Source organism: Corvus moneduloides, chromosome 29 (assembly GCF_009650955.1).
Source record: "Corvus moneduloides isolate bCorMon1 chromosome 29, bCorMon1.pri, whole genome shotgun sequence".
NCBI lineage: Eukaryota > Metazoa > Chordata > Aves > Passeriformes > Corvidae > Corvus > Corvus moneduloides.
Window position 1 is genome coordinate 1,709,003 of NC_045504.1, and position 20,010 is coordinate 1,729,012.

At 67.1% G+C, this 20,010-nt stretch overlaps 3 protein-coding genes across 9 annotated transcripts in view; all 3 read right to left on the reverse strand.

The window, feature by feature from the left end:
- The window catches only part of LOC116436168 (sodium/potassium-transporting ATPase subunit alpha-2), a 35,769-nt gene extending 31,173 nt beyond the window's left edge, over window positions 1-4,596 (reverse strand). The window contains exons 1-2 of one of the 2 annotated variants that reach the window (XM_032093112.1): window positions 4,498-4,596; window positions 1,057-1,161 (exon numbers count right to left, since the gene is read on the reverse strand). In XM_032093112.1, coding sequence (XP_031949003.1) covers window positions 1,057-1,161; window positions 4,498-4,509 — 117 coding nt within the window. In that variant the 5' untranslated portion in view covers window positions 4,510-4,596. Of the gene's footprint in view, window positions 1-1,056; window positions 1,162-1,247; window positions 1,354-4,497 lie in introns of those variants that run through there. The other variant, XM_032093111.1, reaches the window with a different exon arrangement.
- Window positions 4,597-9,729: 5,133 nt separating this feature from the next.
- On the reverse strand, window positions 9,730-16,593 carry KCNJ9 (potassium inwardly rectifying channel subfamily J member 9). 6 transcript variants are annotated; one of them, XM_032093163.1, is made up of 4 exons: window positions 16,533-16,593; window positions 13,617-14,559; window positions 10,350-10,687; window positions 9,730-10,232 (listed from the first exon to the last, which is right to left on the reverse strand). In XM_032093163.1, the coding sequence occupies exons 2-4, from the start codon at window positions 14,548-14,550 to the stop codon at window positions 9,780-9,782; spliced, it is 1,725 nt and encodes a 574-aa protein (XP_031949054.1). In that variant the 5' UTR covers window positions 14,551-14,559; window positions 16,533-16,593; the 3' UTR covers window positions 9,730-9,779. The 6 variants fall into 6 exon arrangements, with proteins under 6 accessions (XP_031949054.1, XP_031949055.1, XP_031949056.1 ...); XM_032093164.1 differs by having other exon boundaries at window positions 9,730-10,049; window positions 10,248-10,687; XM_032093165.1 differs by lacking the exon at window positions 10,350-10,687 and having other exon boundaries at window positions 9,730-10,288.
- Window positions 16,594-17,208: 615 nt separating this feature from the next.
- LOC116436349 (elastin-like) lies at window positions 17,209-18,694 on the reverse strand. The gene is made up of 2 exons (XM_032093381.1): window positions 18,229-18,694; window positions 17,209-18,102 (listed from the first exon to the last, which is right to left on the reverse strand). The coding sequence occupies exons 1-2, from the start codon at window positions 18,691-18,693 to the stop codon at window positions 17,209-17,211; spliced, it is 1,359 nt and encodes a 452-aa protein (XP_031949272.1). The 5' UTR covers window position 18,694.
- Window positions 18,695-20,010: the final 1,316 nt, after the last annotated feature.

The following is a 20,010-nucleotide window of genomic DNA, read 5'->3' on the forward strand; positions in this document are numbered from 1 at the left end:
TGGTCCCATGTCCCCCTGCCCCCATGTCCCCATGTCCCCCTGTCCCTCTGTCCCTGTCGCTGTCCCCCATGTCCCCCCGTCCCCATGTCCCCATGTCGCCCATGTCCCCATGTCCCCATGCCTCCCTGTCCCTCTGTCCCTGTCACTGTCCCCCATGTCCCTATGTCCCCATGTCCCCATGTCCCTGTCGCTGTCCCCGTGTCCCCATGTCCCCCCTGCCCCCATGTCGCCCATGTCCCCCATGATCCCATGTTCCTATGTCCCCATGTCCCCATGTCGCCCACGTCCCCAATGTCCCCAATGTCCCTCATATCTCCCCCATGTCCCCAATGTTCCCCATGTCCCCATGTCCCCATGTCCCCCGTCCCAATGTTCCCCATGTCCCCAATATCCCTCATCTCCCCCATGTCCCCCGTCCCAATGTTCCCCATGTCCCCAATATCCCTCATCTCCCCCATGTCCCCACGTCCCCCTGTCCCCATGTCATCCATGTCTCCCTGTCCCCATGTCCCCCACGTCCCTATGTCTCCCTGTCGCCCATGTCCCCATGTCCCCAATGTCCCTCATATCTCCCCCATGTCCCCAATGTTCCCCATGTCCCCTATGTCCCGGTGTCCCTACGGTCCCATGTCCCCCATGTCCCCATATCCCTATGTCTCCTGTCCCTATGTCCCCATGTCCCCAAGTACCCACGTCCCCATGTCCCCCTGTTCCCATGTCCCCATGTCCCCCATGATCCCATGTCCCCAATGTCCCTCATATCTCCCCCATGTCCCCCATGATCCCATGTCCCCATGTCACCCATGTCCCCATATCCCCCTGTCCCCCTGTCGCTGTCCCCCGTGTCCCCATGTCCCCCATGTCCCCATGTCCCCCTGTCCCCATATCCCCATGTCCCCCTGTCCCTGTCCCTGTCCCCCTGTCCCTGTCCCCCTGTCCCCATATCCCCATGTCCCCCATGTCCCCCTGTCCCTGTCCCCCTGTCCCCTATGTCCCCCTGTCCCCGTGTCCCCATGTCCCCCATGTGTCCCTGTCCCTGTCCCTGTCCCCACTCACCAGGTTCACCTCCTTCTTGAGCTCGTCCAGCTCCTTCTCCTTCTGCTTCCTCTTCCCACCGCCATTCTCGGACGTGGTGGCCGCGGGCGAGTACTCGCGGCCGGCCTGCGGGGACACCCTCCATGGGCACGGGGACCCCCCCGGCGGGCAGGGGACCCTCCCCACCGCCAGTCCCGGGCCAGGGCCATTACCGTGGGTGTGGAGGTCACGGCCAGCACCGGCGTCACCGTGGCCACCGGCATCGTCGGCGCGGGGGGGGGCGGCGGGCACCGGGCGGCCGTGGGCGGGGGGGCACGGCGGGGGGTCACGGGGGGGTCAGCGGGGTCACTGGTGGTGGGGGGGGCGTGTTGTGGTCATCAGGGTGACATTGTGGGCATTGGGGAGTGGTGGTGGTGACAGAGGTGGCACTGTGGTCACGGGGTGGTCACCAAGGTGGCACTGTGGTCATTGGAGGGTGGCACTGTGGCCATGGGGGGGGCTCACTATGGGTGGGGGGGTCATTGTTGTCCCCAGGGGGTCATTGTGGTCATGGAGGGGGTCATTGTGGTCATGGGGGTGGCACTGTGGTCATGGGGGTGGCACTGTGGTCACCAGGGCAGCATTGTGGTCATGGGGGGGTCACTGTGGTCACCAGGGTGGTTCTGTGGTCATGGGGGGGTCATTGTAGTCATTGGGAGGGGTCGTTGTGGCCACCGAGGTGGTTCTGTGGCCATGGGGGGGGGTCACTGTGGTCATGGGGGTGGCACTGTGGTCACCAGGGTGGTTCTGTGGTCATGGGGGAGGGTCACTGTGGTCACCAGGGCAGCATTGTGGTCATGGGGGTGGCACTGTGGTCACCAGGGTGGTTCTGTGGCCATGGGGGGGGGGTCACTGTGGTCACCAGGGCAGCATTGTGGTCATGGGGGGGTCACTGTGGTCACCAGGGTGGTTCTGTGGTCATGGGGGGGTCATTGTAGTCATTGGGAGGGGTCGTTGTGGCCACCGAGGTGGTTCTGTGGCCATGGGGGGGGGTCACTGTGGTCATGGGGGTGGCACTGTGGTCACCAGGGTGGTTCTGTGGTCATGGGGGGGGGTCACTGTGGTCACCAGGGCAGCATTGTGGTCATGGGGGTGGCACTGTGGTCACCAGGGTGGTTCTGTGGCCATGGGGGGGTCATTGTGGTCATTGGGAGGGGTCGTTGTGGCCACCGAGGTGGTTCTGTGGCCATGGGGGGGTCATTGTGGTCATTGGAGAATTATCATGGCCATGGAGGGAGGCGTCACTTTGGTGACAGAGGTGGCACTGTGGTCACCACGGTGGCACTGTGGCCGGCGGGGGGGTCACTGTGGTCACCACGGTGGCTCCGTGGCCACGGGGGTGGCACCGTGCTCACGGTGGGGAGGTCACTGTGGTCACTGTGGTGGCACTGTGGTCGGTGGCGGGGGGAGTCCCCAGCGTGTCACTGTGGCCACTGGGGCCAGGCCGGGGATGGGGGTGGCACTGTGGTCACACGGGTGGCACTGTGGCCATGGAGAGTCCCTGGGGCTACAGGGGGGTCACTGTGGCCGGGGGGGTGTCACTGTGGCCGGGGAGTGTCACTGTGGCCATGGGGGTGTCACGGTGGCCATGAGGGCGTCACCGTGGCCATGGGGGTGTCACGGCGGCCAGGGGGTGTCACGGTGGCCATGAGGGCGTCACCGTGGCCATGGGGGTGTCACGGTGGCCAGGGGGTGTCACGGTGGCCATGGGGGTGTCACTGCCATCCTGGGAGACCCCCAGCACCATCATGGGGGGGTCACCAGGACCACAGGGATGTCCCCAAGGTCACGGGGGGGGTGGGGGGTCTCCTGGGCCGCGGCAGGGCCACCGCAGCCAGGGGGGTGTCACCGTCACCAAGGGGGTGTCACCGTCACCCCGCGGGTGTCACCGTCACCCCGGGGGGATCCCTACGCCCACGGGGGGGTCCCCACAAGCCAGACAGAGCAAGAGCCCCCCAGGCTGCCATGGAGGGGGAGGCAGGGCCCTCCCTCTCTTTGGGGGGGGGGGGGTGGCAGTGTCACCCCCCTGTCCCCAGGGGTCCCCGGTGGTGGCACGGCCGTGGGGGGGGGCGGGGGGGGGGGGGGGGGGGGACCGATGTCATGGAAAAGCTCCGGGAGCCAAAACCAACACCGAGAGCTGGGGGAGGGGGGCGGGGGGGGCTCGAGTTACCGGGGGGGGGGGGGGGCGGGCACGGAGAGCACCCCAAAACACGGGGAGGGGCACCCCCAACCCACGGGACCCCCCCGGGGGGGGCACCCCAGCTCCCCCCAGCACCCCAATTGTGGCTCCGCATTGGGGGGGGAACCCACCTGAGGGACCCCCCCCCCGCATTTGGGGGAGGGGAGGGGGGGCGGGGGGGGTGTCGGGTGTCGCGTGTGTCCCCCCCCCACACCTTGGGGACAGCGCCAAGGGGACACCCGGGGAGGGGGGGGGGGAGGCGAGGAACCCACATCCTGCGGGGTGCCCCCGCTTTTGGGTGGGTGCCCGAGGTGGGGGGGGTTTGTTTGGGGGGGGGACACCGGGGACGGGGGGTGGGCGCGGGGCCAGCGGCGCTCGGGGCCCCCCCGCGGGCGTTGCCAGGCACCGGGACCGGGGCTCGGGGCAGCCGCGGGCACCGAGCCACGGGGTGGGGGGGGGGGGGGCGGGCACGGGGGGTCCCGCCCACGGGGATCGCGTTTTAGAGCGCGGGGGGGGCCGCGTTTGGACCCCCCCACCCCTCAAAAAAAGACCCCGGGTCAGGGGGTTCTGCAGCCCACGCGTGACTCTCACGGGAGGGGGGGGTGAAGGGGAGGTGGGACCCCCGTGGGGGGGGGTTGGGGGGTCGAGGAGACAATTTGGGGAGGGGGGAGCACCCGCGGGGGGGGGGGGGGGGGGCCTGGGGGGTGCCGGGGGCGGGGGTCGCGCGTGGGTCGGTGCCACCTGCGCGGGTGCCCACAGCGGGGGGAGCCCTGGTGGAGCGGGGGGGTCCCGGGGCGGGGGTCCCGTGGGGAGGGGGGGGGGTGCCAGGGTGAGTCGCGGGGCTTCTGGGGAGGGGGCTCTGCTTGTGCCGGGGGTGTCCCGGGGGTTGTCACGCGTGGGTGCCAGCCCTGTGGGGGAAGGGGGGGTTCCGGGGGGGGCTTCTCGCGTTGGGGTGGTGCTGGTCAGGCGCGGGGTGCTCGCACCGTGGGGGTGGGTGGGGGGTCTGTGAGGGTGTCCCGAGGGGGTTTGGGGTGCCCCGAGTGGGTTTGGGGTGCCCCGCGTGGTGGCGGGGGGGGGGGGGGGGGGTTGGGTTTGGGGGGTGCCCAGCTCAGGCGCGGGGTGGTCGCGGGTGAGTGACCGCTGCTGGGGTGTCCTCTCGGGTGGGGAGGTCTGGGGGGGGTTTTTTTGGCTGCCCCGCGTGGGTCCGTGCCCCGCGTGGGCGCCCCGGGCCGCCCCTTACTCACCCCTCTGCCCATGGCGCTGCCGTCGCCGTTCCCAGCCCGGGACACTTTGGGGGGGGGCGCGGCGACAGCGGCCGAGAAAAACCCGGCGGGCCCCGCCCGGGCCGGCCCCCCCCGCCCCCACCCCGCCCCCCCACCCCCCAACCCCCGCCCGGCCTGGGGGGGCTCCTCCCGCCCCACCGCGGGGGGGTTTGGGGGGTCCCAAGGGGGCTCTGGGAACGCAGGTGTGCGGGGGGAGGCGGGTGACCCCTCCTGACCCCCCCAAATCCGAGGGGACGCTGACGTCCGGCCCCCCCCATGGCTCAGCTGTAAGGGGGGGCGGCTCGTTTCTGGGGGGGGGATGGGGGCTGACCGGACGCTTCGGACCCTCCCTGACCCACCCCCCGTCAGAGCAGGGGGTGACCCCATGGGGGGGTGTTTTTTTAAGGGGGGGGGATCCCGCCAAACTGGTGTGTGCCCAGTGCTCCCAGTCTGATCCCGCTGGCACCGGGAAGTGGCCGGGAATGTGGCCGGGGGCTAAAATTAGCCCGGCAATGGGCGAGAGTTGGGGGGACACCGGAGGTGGGGGGGTGTGAACTGGGGGGGCTGTGCCCGGGATCGGCTGTGCCCGGGATCCGACTGTGCCAAGGAACGGCTGTGCCCAGGGATCGGCTGTTCCCAGGATCCGACTGTGCCAAGGAACGGCTGTGCCCAGGGATCGGCTGTTCCCAGGATCTGACTGTGCCAGGGAACGGCTGTGCCCGGGATCGGCTGTTCCCAGGATCTGACTGTGCCAAGGAACGGCTGTGCCCGGGATCCGACTGTGCCAAGGAACGGCTGTGCCCGGGATCGGCTGTTCCCAGGATCTGACTGTGCCAAGGAACGGCTGTGCCCGGGATCGGCTGTTCCCAGGGATCGGCTGTTCCCAGGGGATCCACGGTGCCCCGGGACCGGCTGTACCTGGGCACACGGCTGTTCCCATGGTCCGACTGTTGCCAGGGATCCAGCTGTGCCCAGGCAGCGACTGTTGCCAAGGTCTCAGGGTTCCCAGGGATCCAGCTGTGCCCAGGGTCCGACTGTTGCCAGGGTCCCAGGGTTCCCAGGGATCCAGCTGTGCCCAGGGTCCGACTGTTCCTGGGATCCAGCTGTTCCCGGCATCCACTTGTGCCCACACCGGTTGTTCCCGGGACCCGGCTGTGCCCACGGAGGCTGTTCCCGGGAACAGGTTCACTCCCGGTGTCCGGTTGTTCCCGGGCTCCGGCTGTTCCCTGCACCCAGTTATTCCCAGCATCCGCCCGTTCCCGGGATCCGGTTGTGCCCACAGTTCCAGGGGACACGGCTGCTCCCGGTGTCCGGTTGTCCCCGAACTCTGGCTGCTCCCGGTGTCCGGTTGTTCCCAGTCTCCCGGTATTCCCAGGGTCCGGCTGTTCCCAAACTCCGGCCATTCCCGGGCTCCAGCTGTGCCTGTCCCCCCCTCCCCATCCCGCCCCCCCAGTGTCCCCAGTGCCGCGCCAAGGTCCCCTCCCAGTACCCCCCCTTCCCCCCCCCCCCCCCCCGGCTTTATCTCCATGGCAACCGCCAAGGGCAGCTCAAGGGCGGGGGGTGCCCGGCCCTGGGGCCCCGCACCAGTGACACCAGTCTGCACCAGTTATCGGCTCCCCCAGCCCATGGCTCCTCTCCCCTGCGCCAGCCGCGCCCTCCCAGTGCAGCCCAGTATGCTCCCAGTATGGACCTGGCGCGCCCCGTCCAGCCCTGCATCCCCAGTGCAGACCAGTGGCCCCAGTCCGGACCAGTTCCCCCAGTCCGGACCAGTCCCCCCAGTCCAGACCTGCACCCCCAGTACCTCCCAGTCTGCCCCAGTGCCCCTCCAGTCTGTCCCAGTACTGCCCAGTTTGCCCATCTTCCCCAGCATCTCCCTGTCCATCCCAGTCTGTCCCAGCACCTCCCAGTCCCCCCAGTCTGTCCCAACGCCCCTCCTGTGCTATTCCTCCCAGTGTCCCCAGTCCATTCCAGTCCCCCGTGTTCATCCCAGTCTCTCCAGTCCATCCCAGTACCCTCAACCTCTCCCAGTCCTTCCAGTGCCCCCAGTGCCTCCCAGTCTGTCCCAGTCCCCCCAGTGCCTCCCAGTCTGTTCCAGTCCATCCCAGTGCCTCCATTCCTTCCCAGTGCCTCCCAGTGCCTGCCTGCTCCAGTTCCTCCCAGTCCATCCCAGTCCTCCCAGTCCATCCCAGTCATCCCAGTCCTTTCAGCGCCCCCGTCTGTCCCAGTGCCCCCAGTCCACCCAGTGCCTATCTATCCCAGTCCTCCCCGTCCATCCCAGTCTCCCCATTTCTTGCAGTACCCCAGTCTGTCCCAGTCTGTCCCAGTCCCCCCAGTTCCCCCCAGTCTCCCCATTTCTTGCAGTACCCCAATCTGTCCCAGTCTGTCCCAGTCCCCCCAGTCCCCCCCAGTCTCCCCATTTCTTGCAGTACCCCAGTCTGTCCCAGTCTGTCCCAGTCCCCCCAGTGCCTCCAGTCCATCCCAGCCGCGGCCAGTTACCCTGGTCCTGCCAGCCCTTATCCCCTCATTGTCTCCTTTCACGGAACCCCCTCGTTCCTCCACTGTCCCCTCTCTGTCCCCCCCTTGTCCCCTCTCTGTCCCCCCATGTCCCTCCCGCTGTCCCCCCGTCCCCCCACTGTCCCCCCGCTGTCCCCCCATCCCTCTGTCCCCTCTCTGTCCCCTCTCTGTTCCCCCGCTGTCCCTCCCGCTGTCCCCCCTCATCCCCCCCGTTGTCCCCCCCGTTGTCCCCCCCGTTGTCCCCCCAGTCCCCCCCGTCCCCCCCCGTCCCCCGCTGTCCCCCCCGTTGTCCCCCCTCATCCCCCCCATGTCCCCCCCCGCTGTCCCCCCTCATCCCCCCGTTGTCCCCCCCGTCCCTCCCCCGTCCCCCCGCTGTCCCCCCCGCTGTCCCCCCTCATCCCCCCTCATTCCCCCGCTGTCCCCCCCGTTGTCCCCCCCCATGTCCCCCCCGCTGTCCCCCCCATGTCCCCCCCGCTGTCCCCCCCCGCTGCCCCCCAAGCTGAACAAACACCGATGACGCGGGACCGGGGCCACGTGCCGGGACTGTCCCCACGGGGGACCCGGGCACCGGCCCACGCCCCCCCCCCTCCCCTCCCACTCCTCCCCCCTTCCCACAGCCCTCCCCCAGCCCCTCCCAGTCCTCCCAGTCCCCCCGCTCCTCAGACCCGCCCCCAAGTCCTTGCAGCCCCTTCAAGTCTCCCCAGTCCTCCCAGTTCACCCAGACCTTCCAGCCATCCCCTTCCAGTCCCTCCAGTCCATCCCAGTCCATGCTCTCCCAGTCCATGCTCTCCCAGTCCATCCCAGTATCCCCAGTACTCCCTAGTACCCCCCAGTCCTTCCAGTCCTCCCACTCGCCCCACTCGCCCCAGTCCTCCCAGTTCCCCCAGTCTCTCCACTCTCCCACTCCCCCCAGTTCCCCCACTCCCCCCCAGTCCCTCCCAGTCCCCCCCAGTCCCCCAGTCCTCCCAGTCCCCCCAGTCCCTCCACTCCCCCGCTTCCCCAGTTCCCCCAGTCCCCTCCAGTCCCCCCCAGTCCCCTGCCCGTGCCCCGCCGCCCCCCGCCCCGCGCAGCTGCTGCCCGTGGGCGGCAGGAATGTGACAGCCGGGGGGACACGGGGACACGGCGGGGGGGGGGTGACACGCGTGTGCAACACACAAAACACGCATGTGCAACACAAAACACGTGTGTGCAACACACAGAACACGCGCGTGCAACACAGGACACGCGTGTGCAACACACAGGACACGCGTGGGAGCCCGAGGGGGCTCGGGGGGGCCGCGTAGCCCCACGTGTCGCCGTTTTTGGGGGGGGGTCGCAGCCTCTGTCCCCCCGGACCCTCCCACGCGCGACGGGGGCGGGGGCGGGGCCGGGCTCAGGGGGTGGGCGGGGCGTTGGAGGCGCTCGGCCCCCGTTCGGCTCGGCTCGGCTCCGTTCGGTTCTGCTCGACCCCAATCGGCTGCGTTCGGCTCGCCTCAACCTTGGCTCGGCTCCGCCCGGATTCGTTCGGCTACTTTCGGATCTATTCGGCTCCACTCAGCCTCGCTCGGCTCCTTTCGGTTTCGTTCGGCTCCCTTCGTCCGCGCTCGGTTCCTTTTGTCTCCGCTCGGCTTTAATCGGCTCCTTTCGGCTCCGCATCACCCAGCGCCGCCCCCCCAATTTAGGGGGGGGGTCCCATGGGGGCGCTGGGGAGAGGGGACAATGGCGGGGGGCTCTGTGCCCTCGCCCACCTCAGTGACCCCCTGCCCCTGGTGTCACGGGGGTCTCGGTGCCCCTCGCCCGCCCTGCGAGTCCCAATGTCCTTGGAGACTCCCCCCGCCCACCCTGGGGGTCCCAGGTCCTTGGAGACCGCCCCCCACCCATCCTGGAGTCCTCATGTTCTTACAGGACCCCCCCCCCCCGTCTCACTGGGGGTCTCCACGTCCTTGGAGACTCTCCCTGCCCACCCTGGGGGTCCCCACGTCCTTGGAGACGCCCACACCCACCTTGGGGTCCCCACGTCCTTGGAGACTCCCCCTGCCCACCCTGGGGGTCCCCACGTCCTTGAAGGGGTGCCACTGACCACTGCCTGCCACCCTGTAGGAATTAGGGCGCTCTGCCCACCCCTATTTCACCCCAAATTCCTCAGTGGACCCGCTGGATTGCTCCCCCCACCCCCCCCCCCCCCGAGGCCCCAAAGCCAGGGACACCCCAAATCCACCTCCCGCACCCCAAAATCACCATCACCGTTAGAATGGGGGGGGTTTATTAAATAGATTCACGTTTGGAGCCCATCACGGCTGGCCAAGGTCCCCTTGCTCCCGCGGGGGATTTTGGGGTCCCTCGAGCCCCCCGATCGCAGGAACACCCTCCCCTCCCCCCAAACACAGGGACACCCCAAATCCACCACCACCACCATAACTGGGGGGATATTTATTAAATAGATTCATATTTTGAGACCATCACCGCGACTCGGGGCTGGCTGGCCAAGGTCCCGCTGCTCGCACGGGGTGTTTTGGGGTCCCTATTACCCCCCAAACCCAGGGACACCCCAAACCCACCACCACCACCACCACGGGGAGGGATTTTCATTATATACACCCACATCTTGATGGCATCACCGCAGCTCGGGGCTGCCCAAGGTCCCGTCGCTCTCCTGAGGGATTCTGGGGTCCCCTTTGCCCCCCCAAACCCAGGGACACCCCAAAACCACCACCACCACCATAACCAGGGGGGGATTTTTTTTTGTTGTATACACCCAGATCTTGTCGGCATCACCGCGACTCGGGGCTGGCCAAGGTCCCGTTGCTCTCGCGGGGGGACATCTCGGGGTCCCCTTCGCCCCCCGCCGCCGCTGCCTCGTCCAGGCGGCTGGGGATGGACCAGTACAGGTGGGCATCGCGGCGGGCAGCGGCGGCCGCGAGCTGGCGAGCGCTGCAGGCCGGGGTGGGCACGGGCACGGTGTGGTGGAAGCCCCCGTAGTCCACCTCGTAGAAGCCCTCCTCGAGGCTGAGCAGCGGCGTGAAGCGGTGACCCCACAGCACCTCGTCCGCCAGGTACGAGCTGCGCGCCTGGCACGTCATCCCTGGGGTGGGCACGGGGGTCGGGAGTCGGGGGGTGAAGGGAACCCCAATACCTGAAAGCCCCAGGGCATGGGAAACCCCAAATCCGGTAGGAGGGCTCTGTGAAACCCCCAGAGTTTGGGGCACCCCAATACCTGAAGCCCCCTGACCCCACAGCACCTCGTCCGCCAGGTACGAGCTGCGCGCCTGGCACGTCATCCCTGGGGTGGGCACGGGGGTCGGGAGTCGGGGGGTGAAGGGAACCCCAATACCTGAAAGCCCCAGGGCATGGGAAACCCCAAATCCGGTAGGAGGGCTCTGTGAAACCCCCAGAGTTTGGGGCACCCCAATACCTGAAGCCCCCTGACCCCACAGCACCTCGTCCGCCAGGTACGAGTTTGGCGCGCCTGGCACGTCATCCCTGGGGTGGGCACGGGCACGGGGGTCGGGGGGTGAGGGGAACCCCAATACCTGAAAGCCCCAGGGCATGGGAAACCCCAAAACCGGTAGGAGGGAGGTCTGTGAAACCCCCAGAGTTTGGGGCACCCCAATACCTGAAGCCCCCTGACCCCACGGCACCTCATCCACCGGGTACAAGCTGCGCGCCTGGCACGTCATCCCTGGGGTGGGCACGGGCACGGGGGTCGGGGGGTGAGGGGAACCCCAATACCTGAAAGCCCCAGGGCATGGGAAACCCCAAATCTGGTAGGAGGGAGGTCTGTGAAACCCCCAGAGTTTGGGGCACCCCAATACCTGAAGCCCCCTGACCCCACAGCACCTCGTCCGCCTGGCACGAGCTGCGTGTGGCACATCATCCCTGGGGTGGGCACGGGGGTCGGGGGGTGACAGGAGGAACCCCAATACCTGAAGCTTCCAGGATATGGGGCACCTCAATAAATGAAGTACCCACAGGGCATGGGGGACCCCAAATCTGGTAGCTGGGGGTCTGTGCTGCACCCTGGGCATGGGGGGCACCCCAAAACCTGATGTCTCCAGGGCATGGAGCACCCTGAACCCACATGGGGTGGGGGGTCAGTGCTGCACCCAGGGTATGGGGGGCACCCCAAAACCTGATGTCTCCAGGGCATGGAGCACACTGAACCCACTTGGAGGGGGTCTGTGCTGCACCCTGGGCATGAGGGACACCCCAAATCTGGTAGAGGGGCGCTGTGAAGCACCCCCCCCCCCCCCCAGCAGAGATGTCCCCATGGAGGTGAGGTGTCCCCACACATGGACATGGTGTGTCCCCATGGAGGTGTCCCCATGGAGACGAGATGACCCCATGGAGATGAAGCGTCCCCATGGACATGATGTGTCCCCATGGATGTTATCTGTCCCCAAGGAGATGGTGTCTCCCCATGGAGATGGCATGTCCCTATGGACATGATGTGTCCCCATGGACGTGTCCACATGGAGATGATGGGTCCCAAGAAGATGACATGTCCCAAGAAGATGATCTGTCCCCACGGATGTGTCCCATGGAGATGATGTGTCCCAAGAAGGTGATGGGTCCCCATGGGGATGACGGGTCCCAAGAAGATGATGGGTCCCCACAGATGTGTCCCATGGAGATGACGGGTCCCAAGAAGATGATGTGTCCCACAGAGGTGACGTGTCCCCATGGATGTGTCCCCATGGAGATGATGAGTCGCAACAAGATGATGTCCCCAGAGATGAGATGTCCCCAGGAAGATGATGTGTCCTACAGAGGTGATGTGTCCCCATGGAGATGATGGGTCCCAAGAAGATGATGGGTCCTACAGAGGTGATGTGTCCCCATGGAGATGATGGGTCCCAAGAAGATGATGGGTCCTACAGAGGTGATGTGTCCCCACCGATGTGTCCCCATGGAGATGATGGGTCCCAACAAGATGATGTCCCCAGAGATGAGATGTCCCCAAGAATATGATGTGTCCTCGTGGAGGTGTCCCCATGGAGATGATGGGTCCCCAAGAAGATGATGTGTCCCACAGAGGTGATGCGTCCCCATGGAGATGATGGGTCCCAAGAAGATGATGGGTCCCCACAGATGTGTCCCATGGAGATGACGGGTCCCAAGAAGATGATGTGTCCCACAGAGATGATGTGTCCCCATGGATGTGTCCCATGGAGATGACGGGTCCCAAGAAGATGATGTGTCCCACAGAGGTGACGTGTCCCCATGGATGTGTCCCCATGGAGATGATGAGTCGCAACAAGATGATGTCCCCAGAGATGAGATGTCCCCAGGAAGATGGTGTGTCCTACAGAGGTGATGTGTCCCCATGGAGATGATGGGTCCCAAGAAGATGATGGGTCCTACAGAGGTGATGTGTCCCCATGGAGATGATGGGTCCCAAGAAGATGATGGGTCCTACAGAGGTGATGTGTCCCCATGGAGATGATGGGTCCCAAGAAGATGATGGGTCCTACAGAGGTGATGTGTCCCCGTGGATGTGTCCCCATGGAGATGATGGGTCCCAACAAGATGATGTCCCCAGAGATGAGATGTCCCCAAGAATATGATGTGTCCTCGTGGAGGTGTCCCCATGGAGATGATGGGTCCCCAAGAAGATGATGGGTCCTACAGAGGTGATGTGTCCCCATGGATGTGTCCCCATGGAGATGATGGGTCCCAACAAGATGATGTCCCCAGAGATGAGATGTCCCCAAGAAGATGATGTGTCCTCGTGGAGGTGTCCCCATGGAGATGATGGGTCCCCAAGAAGATGATGTGTCCCACAGAGGTGATGCGTCCCCATGGAGATGACGGGTCCCAAGAAGATGATGGGTCCCCACAGATGTGTCCCATGGAGATGATGGGTCCCAAGAAGATGATGTGTCCCACAGAGATGATGTGTCCCCATGGATGTGTCCCATGGAGATGTTGGGTCCCCAAGAAGATGGTGTGTCCTACAGAGGTGATGTGTCCCCATGGATGTGTCCCCATGGAGTTGATGGGTCCCAACAAGATGATGTCCCCAGAGATGAGATGTCCCCAAGAAGATGATGTGTCCTCATGGATGTGTCCCCATGGAGATGATGGGTCCCAAGAAGATGATGTGTCCCACAGAGGTGATGTGTCCCCATGGAGATGATGTGTCCTCATGGATGTGTCCCCATGGAGATGATGGGCCCCAAGAAGATGATGTGTCCCACAGAGGTGGTGTGTCCCCACGGATGTGTCCCACAGAGGTGATGTGTCCCCATGAACGTGTCCCATGGAGATGGCATGTCCCTATGGACATGATCTGTCCCAACAAGATGTGTCCCCATGGAGATGACGGGTCCCAAGAAGATGATGTGTCCTACAGAGGTGATGTGTCCCCACCGATGTGTCCCATGGAGATGACGGGTCCCAACAAGACGATGTCCCCACAGAGATGAGATGTCCCCAGGAAGATGATGTGTCCTCATGGAAGGTGTCCCCACAGATGTGTCCCATGGAGACGACGTGTCCCAAGAAGACGATGTCCCCACAAAGATGTGTCCCACGGAGATGACACGTCCCCATGGATGCATCCACACGACGACGACGCGTCCCCACATCACCGAGGCGTCCCCGTTTACCTGTGGCCTCCACCATGCCCTCGAGGATGACGACGATCTCGAAGTCGTCCCTCTCCAGCTGCCCCCGCGACACGTCCCAGAAGGGGCTGCGCTCGTCGATCTCGTGGCTGATGATGAGCGGCGACACCAGGAAGAGCCGATCGTCGCCCGTCTCGAAGCCCACGCTCAGGTCGGTCTGGTCCAGCGGGATGAACTCGCCCTCCTGCGTCTGCTTGGACTGGATGAGCTTGGCGCGGATGGAGGCCTCCACGATGTGCGAGTCGCGCAGGTCGCCCACGCGGAACATGAGGCAGAGGCGGTCGTCGCGCAGCGAGACCACGGCGTGCGAGGAGAACACCAGCGTCTCGGCGCGCTTGTTGGGCTGCGAGATCTTGACGAACATGCAGCCCACCATGAAGGCATTGACCATGGAGCCCAAGATGGCCTGGAGCAGCAGCAGCACGATGCCCTCGGGGCACGTGTCCGTGATGACGCGGTGGCCGTAACCGATGGTGGTCTCGGTCTCGATGGAGAAGAGGAAGGCGGACACGAAGCCGTTGAGGTTGTTGACGCACGGCGTCCAGCTGTGGTCGCCCAGGTGCTCCAGGTCGCCGCGGCTGTAGGCGATGACCCACCAGATGAGGCCGAAGAAGAGCCAGGTGAGGGCGTAGGCCAGGATGAAGATGAGGAGGCTGAAGCGCCACTTGAGGTCCACCAGGGTGGTGAAGATGTCGGTCAGGTACCGGTAGGTCTCGCGCACGTTGCCGTGCTGGACGTTGCACTTCCCGTCCTTCTCCATGTAGCGCTGGCGCTTCCGGGTCACCGCGCCACCCCCGGCCCCCCACGGGCGGCGTTTGGGGGCTTGGGTGGGTGGGGGAGGGGGTTTGGCTTCGGCTGGGACCCCCGTGGGGACCCCCTCGGGGACCCCGCAGAAGGCGGCGTTGTCCTGAGCCATCGGCGGCGGCTGTGGGGGGACAGGGGTGGGGGGTGGTGAGAACTGGGGGGACTGGGAGGGGGAGGGGGGGGGATGGATGTGTCAAACTGGGGGGACTGGGAGGGGCGGGGGGGGGAATAGAGCCCCTAAACTGGGGGGGACTGGGAAGGGCAGAGAGAGGGGATGGAGGTCACAAACTGGGGGGGACTGGGGGGACTGGGAGGGGCAGAGAGAGGGGGTAGAGCCCCTAAACTGGGGGGGACTGGGAAGGGCAGAGAGAGGGGATGGAGGTCACAAACTGGGGGGGACTGGGGGGACTGGGAGGGGCAGAGAGAGGGGGATGGAGGTCCTAAACTGGGGGGACTGGGGGGAACTGGGAGGGGCAGAGAGAGGGAGATGGAGGTCGCAAACTGGGGGGGACTGGGGGGACTGGGAGGGGCAGAGAGAGGGGGATGGAGGTCCTAAACTGGGGGGACTGGGGGGAACTGGGAGGGGCAGAGAGAGGGAGATGGAGGTCGCAAACTGGGGGGGACTGGGGGGACTGGGAGGGGCAGAGAGGGGGGGATGGAGGTCCTAAACTGGGGGGACTGGGAAGGGCAGAGAGAGGGGGATGGAGGCCCGAAACTGGGGGGGACTGGGGGGACTGGGAGGGGCAGAGAGAGGGGGATGGAGGTCCCAAACTGGGGGGGACTGGGAAGGGCAGAGAGGGGGGGATGGATGTCTCAAACTGGGGGGACTGGGGGGACTGGGAGGGGCAGAGAGGGATGGAACACCCAAACTGGGGAGACTGGGAGAAGGGGGATAGGTGGGTGAAGGTCCCAAACTGGGTGGACTGGGATAGGGGGAGTGGGGGAATGGAGCTCCCAAAGTGGGGGGACTGGGAGGGAGGGAGAGAGGGGATGGAGCCTCTAAACTGGGGGGGACTGGGGGGACTGGGAGGGGCAGAGAGGGGGGGATGGAGGCCCCAAACTGGGGGGGACTGGGAGGGGCAGAGAGAGGGGGATGGAAGCCCAAACTGGGGGGGACTGGGAAGGGCAGAGAGGGGGGGATGGAGCCCCCAAACTGGGGGGGACTGGGGGGACTGGGAGAGGCAGAGAAGGGGGGGATAGAGCCCCTAAACTGGGGGAGACTGGGGGGACTGGGAGGGGCAGAGAAGGGGGGATGGAGCCCCTAAACTGGGGGAGACTGGGGGGACTGGGAGGGGCAGAGAAGGGGGGATGGAGCCCCTAAACTGGGGGAGACTGGGGGGACTGGGAGGGGCAGAGATGGGGAAATAGAGCCCCCAAACTGGTGGGGACTGGGAGGAACGGGATGTGTGTGCGTGTGCGCGCTGGCAGCCGGATCCCGCGTGGACACACGAACGGTCCCACGCGTGTTCACACCCCCCCCCCCCCCCGCCGGGCCTCGCACACGCGCCGAGCTCCCCCCCTTGCACGCGGGCACGCGCAGGGTGGCACGCGCGGGCACGCGAAGGGCCGGTCACACGCGTGTGCACGCGCGCACACACACACGCGTGCACGCGCACCCCGCTGGGCCTTGCACGAGCACACGCGCGTGCACGGGGGAGCCGGGTCACGGCCGCGGGCCCGCGCGCGGCCACACGCGGGGGCGCGCGTGCCACGGGGCCTTGCACGCGCGCCGGGCTCTCCCCCTCCCCCCTCCCCTTGCACGCTCATGTGAACACACGCGCGTGTGCGCGCGCAGCCGGGTCACGAGCACGCGCACCCCCCCCCCACCCCACCGCCCCCACTCCGCTGCCCCTTTTACACACGCGTGTGCCCCGAGGGGGGGGGGGGGAGGGGGAGGGGTCCCTACGACACCACCCCCCCCCCCCCAATCCCCCAATCCCCCATCCCCCATCCTGGGGGGGTGTGTGTGGGATGGGGGGGGGAGCACAGCCGGATTTTGGGGGGCTCCTCCCCGGCCCCGCCGCTGCCCGGGGGGGAGTGTGGGGGGTGTGGGGGGTGTGGGGCCCCCCCCCCGCGCCCCCCGCCCGCTCTCACCGCTGCCGCAGCCCCGCTCGCTCCGAGCGCTCCGGCCCCGGGCCCCCCCCGCCCCCCCCCCGCCCCGTTCCCCGGCAACGGCCGCGCGCGGATAAAAATCCCGGGAGCCCCCGCCCCCCCCCCCCCCCCCCCCCCCCGGCACCCCCCCCACCAAGGCACGGACAACTAGCCCGGGGGTGGTCAGCACTAGCCCAGCCCCCCCACCCCCCCCCCCCGCGCTCAGTGCCGCCGCCAGCATCAGCACAAACCCCCCCCTCTCCTAATTAGCACGCCCCCCCATCATTAGCCCGGGGGTGCCGCTCATTAGTCCAGCCCCACCCCCCCCCTCGGCTCACGCCCCCTCAGCACTGGCCCGGGGGTGGCCAGCGCTAGCCCAGCCCTCCCCCCCCAACCTGGACTCAGTTACACCCCCAGGATTAGCACAGCCCCCCCCCCCCCCCCCCGGTTCAAGGGCCCCCCCAATCATTAGCCCAGGGGGCTCCTTCATTAGCCCTGCCACCCCTGCGTTAGCCCGGGGCTGCCGTTCGCTAGCCCAGCCCCCCACGGATCAGCCCCCCCCCCATAATTAGCCCGGGGGTGCCCGTCATTAGCCCAGCCCCCTCCCCGCCTCGGCCCCTCCCTCCCCCCATCACTAGCCCGGGGGTCCCCCTCAGTCGCCCAGCCCCCTCCACCCTCACTAGCCCAGTGGCCCAGCCCAGCCCAGCCCAGCCCCCTCCCCACTAGCCCGGGGTTCCCTGACAGGCCCAGCCCCGCCCTCCCCGGTAGCCCCGGCCCCGCGGTCACTCGCCCACCCCCTCCCCCCCCCCCGGGTGGACAAAGGCTCCTTGTGCCGCCGGACCGGCCGGGCCAGGGGCCTGGCGTGGGGCTGCCACGGACACATGGACACACGGACACATGGACACACTGACCAACCGACCCACGGACACACTGACCAGCCACCCACGGACACGCGGACACACTGACCAACCGATCCACGGACACACTGACCAGCCACCCACGGCCACGCGGACACACTGACCAACCGACCCACGGACACACTGACCAGCCACCCACGGACACGCGGACACACTGACCAACCGACCCACGGACACACTGACCAACCGACCCACGGACACACTGACCAGCCACCCACGGCCACACGGACACACTGACCAACCGACCCACGGACACACTGACCAGCCACCCACGGACACGCGGACACACTGACCAACCGACCCACGGACACACTGACCAGCCACCCACGGACATATGGACATACTGGCCAGCCGACGCACGGACACACGGACACACTGACCAACCGACCCACGGACACACTGACCAACCGACCCCCGAACATATGGACACACTGACCAGCCACCCACGGACACACGGACACGCGGACACACTGACCAATGGACCTACGGACACACTGACCAGCCACCACGGACACGCGGACACGCGGACACACGGACACACTGACCAACGGACCTACGGCCACACGGACACACTGACCAGCCACCCACGGACACACTGACCAACCGACCCACGGACACGCGGACACACGGACACACTGACCAACGGACCTACGGACCTACGGACCCACGGGCGCACTGACCAGCCACCCACGGACACACGGACACACGGGCACACTGACCAACCGACCTACGGACACACTGACCAGCCACCCACGGACACACTGACCAACCGACCCACGGACACGCTGACCAGCCACCCACGGACACACGGACACGGACCCACAGCCCCCACCACCCCCCCTGACCCACGGACCCCCCAAACCACGGACCCACGGCCTCCGCCATCCCACAGACCCGGGTGACCTTGTCGGGACCCCTCCGGTGCCCCCGGAACCCTTCCCGGACCCCCCCAGTGCTGCTGCCGGTGCCCGGGAGACCCCGCCGGGACCCCCAGAGCCGGTGCCGGTGCCCGAGGGACCCTGTCCGGACCCTCCGGTACCCCCGCCGGGACCCCCCGCTGCTGGTGCCAGTTCCGGGATGACCCCGCCGAGACCCCCCGGTGTCCCCGCCGGGCCCCTCATCGCCGGTGCCGCTGCCCGGGGGACCCCGCGGGACCCCCAGTGCCGGTCCCGATGCTCGGACATCCCCCCGGGTGCCCCCCGGTGCCTCCACCGGAACCCCCAGTGCCGCTCCCGATCTCTGAACATCCCCCCCCCCCCCACTCCCCCCCACGATGCCCCCGCCGGGACCCCCACTGCGGTGCCGGTGCCCCCCCCCCGTGCCCCCCCCGTGCCCGGTAACGTGACCCGGTGCCGGCCGGCTCCTTTTCCACCCCATTAACCCCCGGCCCGCCCCCGGCGGCTCCTCCCAGCCCCGGGCCCCCCCCCGGTCCCTCGGGGAGGGTGGGGGGGGGTGCCCGTCCCGCCGCCGCGGCCCCGCCGAGCCATAAAACCCATGGGGAGCCGGCCGGGCTGAGCACGGCGGGACCCGCGACCCCCCCAGCAAGGTAAGGCCGGCCGGGGGGGGGCCCGGGGGTCCCCCGTCCCCTCCTGGGGGGTCCCGAGGGTTGCGGGCACCGGCCGGTGGCGCTGGGATGGCACCGGCAGCGGAGAGGGGGAACCGGAGCTCTTTGTGTGCCCCCTCCGCCGGTGGCACCGCACCCCCGTTGTCCCCACATCCCTGTGTCGCCATCGCCCCACAGCCCCGTGACTCCGTGAGGCCGCGTCCCTGTTGTCGCCGTGTCCCTGTGTCCATCCATCCCCGTGTCCCCAAATCCCCGTGTCCCCATAGCACCAAGCCCCTCATCCCCGTGTCCCCAAGACCCCAAATCCTCGTGTCCCACATTCCCATATCCTCCTTTCTCTGTATCCCGGTGTCCCCATGTCCCGATGTCCCCACGTCACGTATCACCACGTCCCCGTGTCCCTGGATCCCCACGGCCCCCTGTCCCTGGATCCCCACATTCCCCACGTTCCCCTGTGTCCCCATATTCCCGTATCCCCATGTCCCCCCAATCCCCATGTCCCCATGTCCCCATATTCCCGTATCCCCATGTCCCCACGTCCCCCCAATCCCCATGTCCCCATGTCCCCGTATTCCCGTGTCCCTCACGTCCCCATGCCCCACGGGGATGTGTCCCCATACCTCTGTGTCCCCATATCTCTGTGTCCCCATATTCCCATATTCTCAGATCCGGTGTCCCTCTCCCACGTCCCCACCACCCTGTGCCCCACATCCCCACGTCCCCATGTCCCCATGTCACGTATCCTGACGTGCTATGTCCCCAAGGCCCGTGTCACTAGATCCCATGTCCCTGTGTCCCTGTATCCCATGTCCCTGTGTCCCTGTATCCCCATATCCCTGAGTCCCCGTGTCCCCCATCCCTGTGTCCCACGTCCCCATCCATGTCCCCATGGCACATATCCCCATGTCCTATGTCCCCAAGGCCCCTGTCCTTGTATTCCGATGTCCCTCTGTCCCTCTATTCCGATGTCCCCATTTCCCTGTATTCCCACATCCCCATA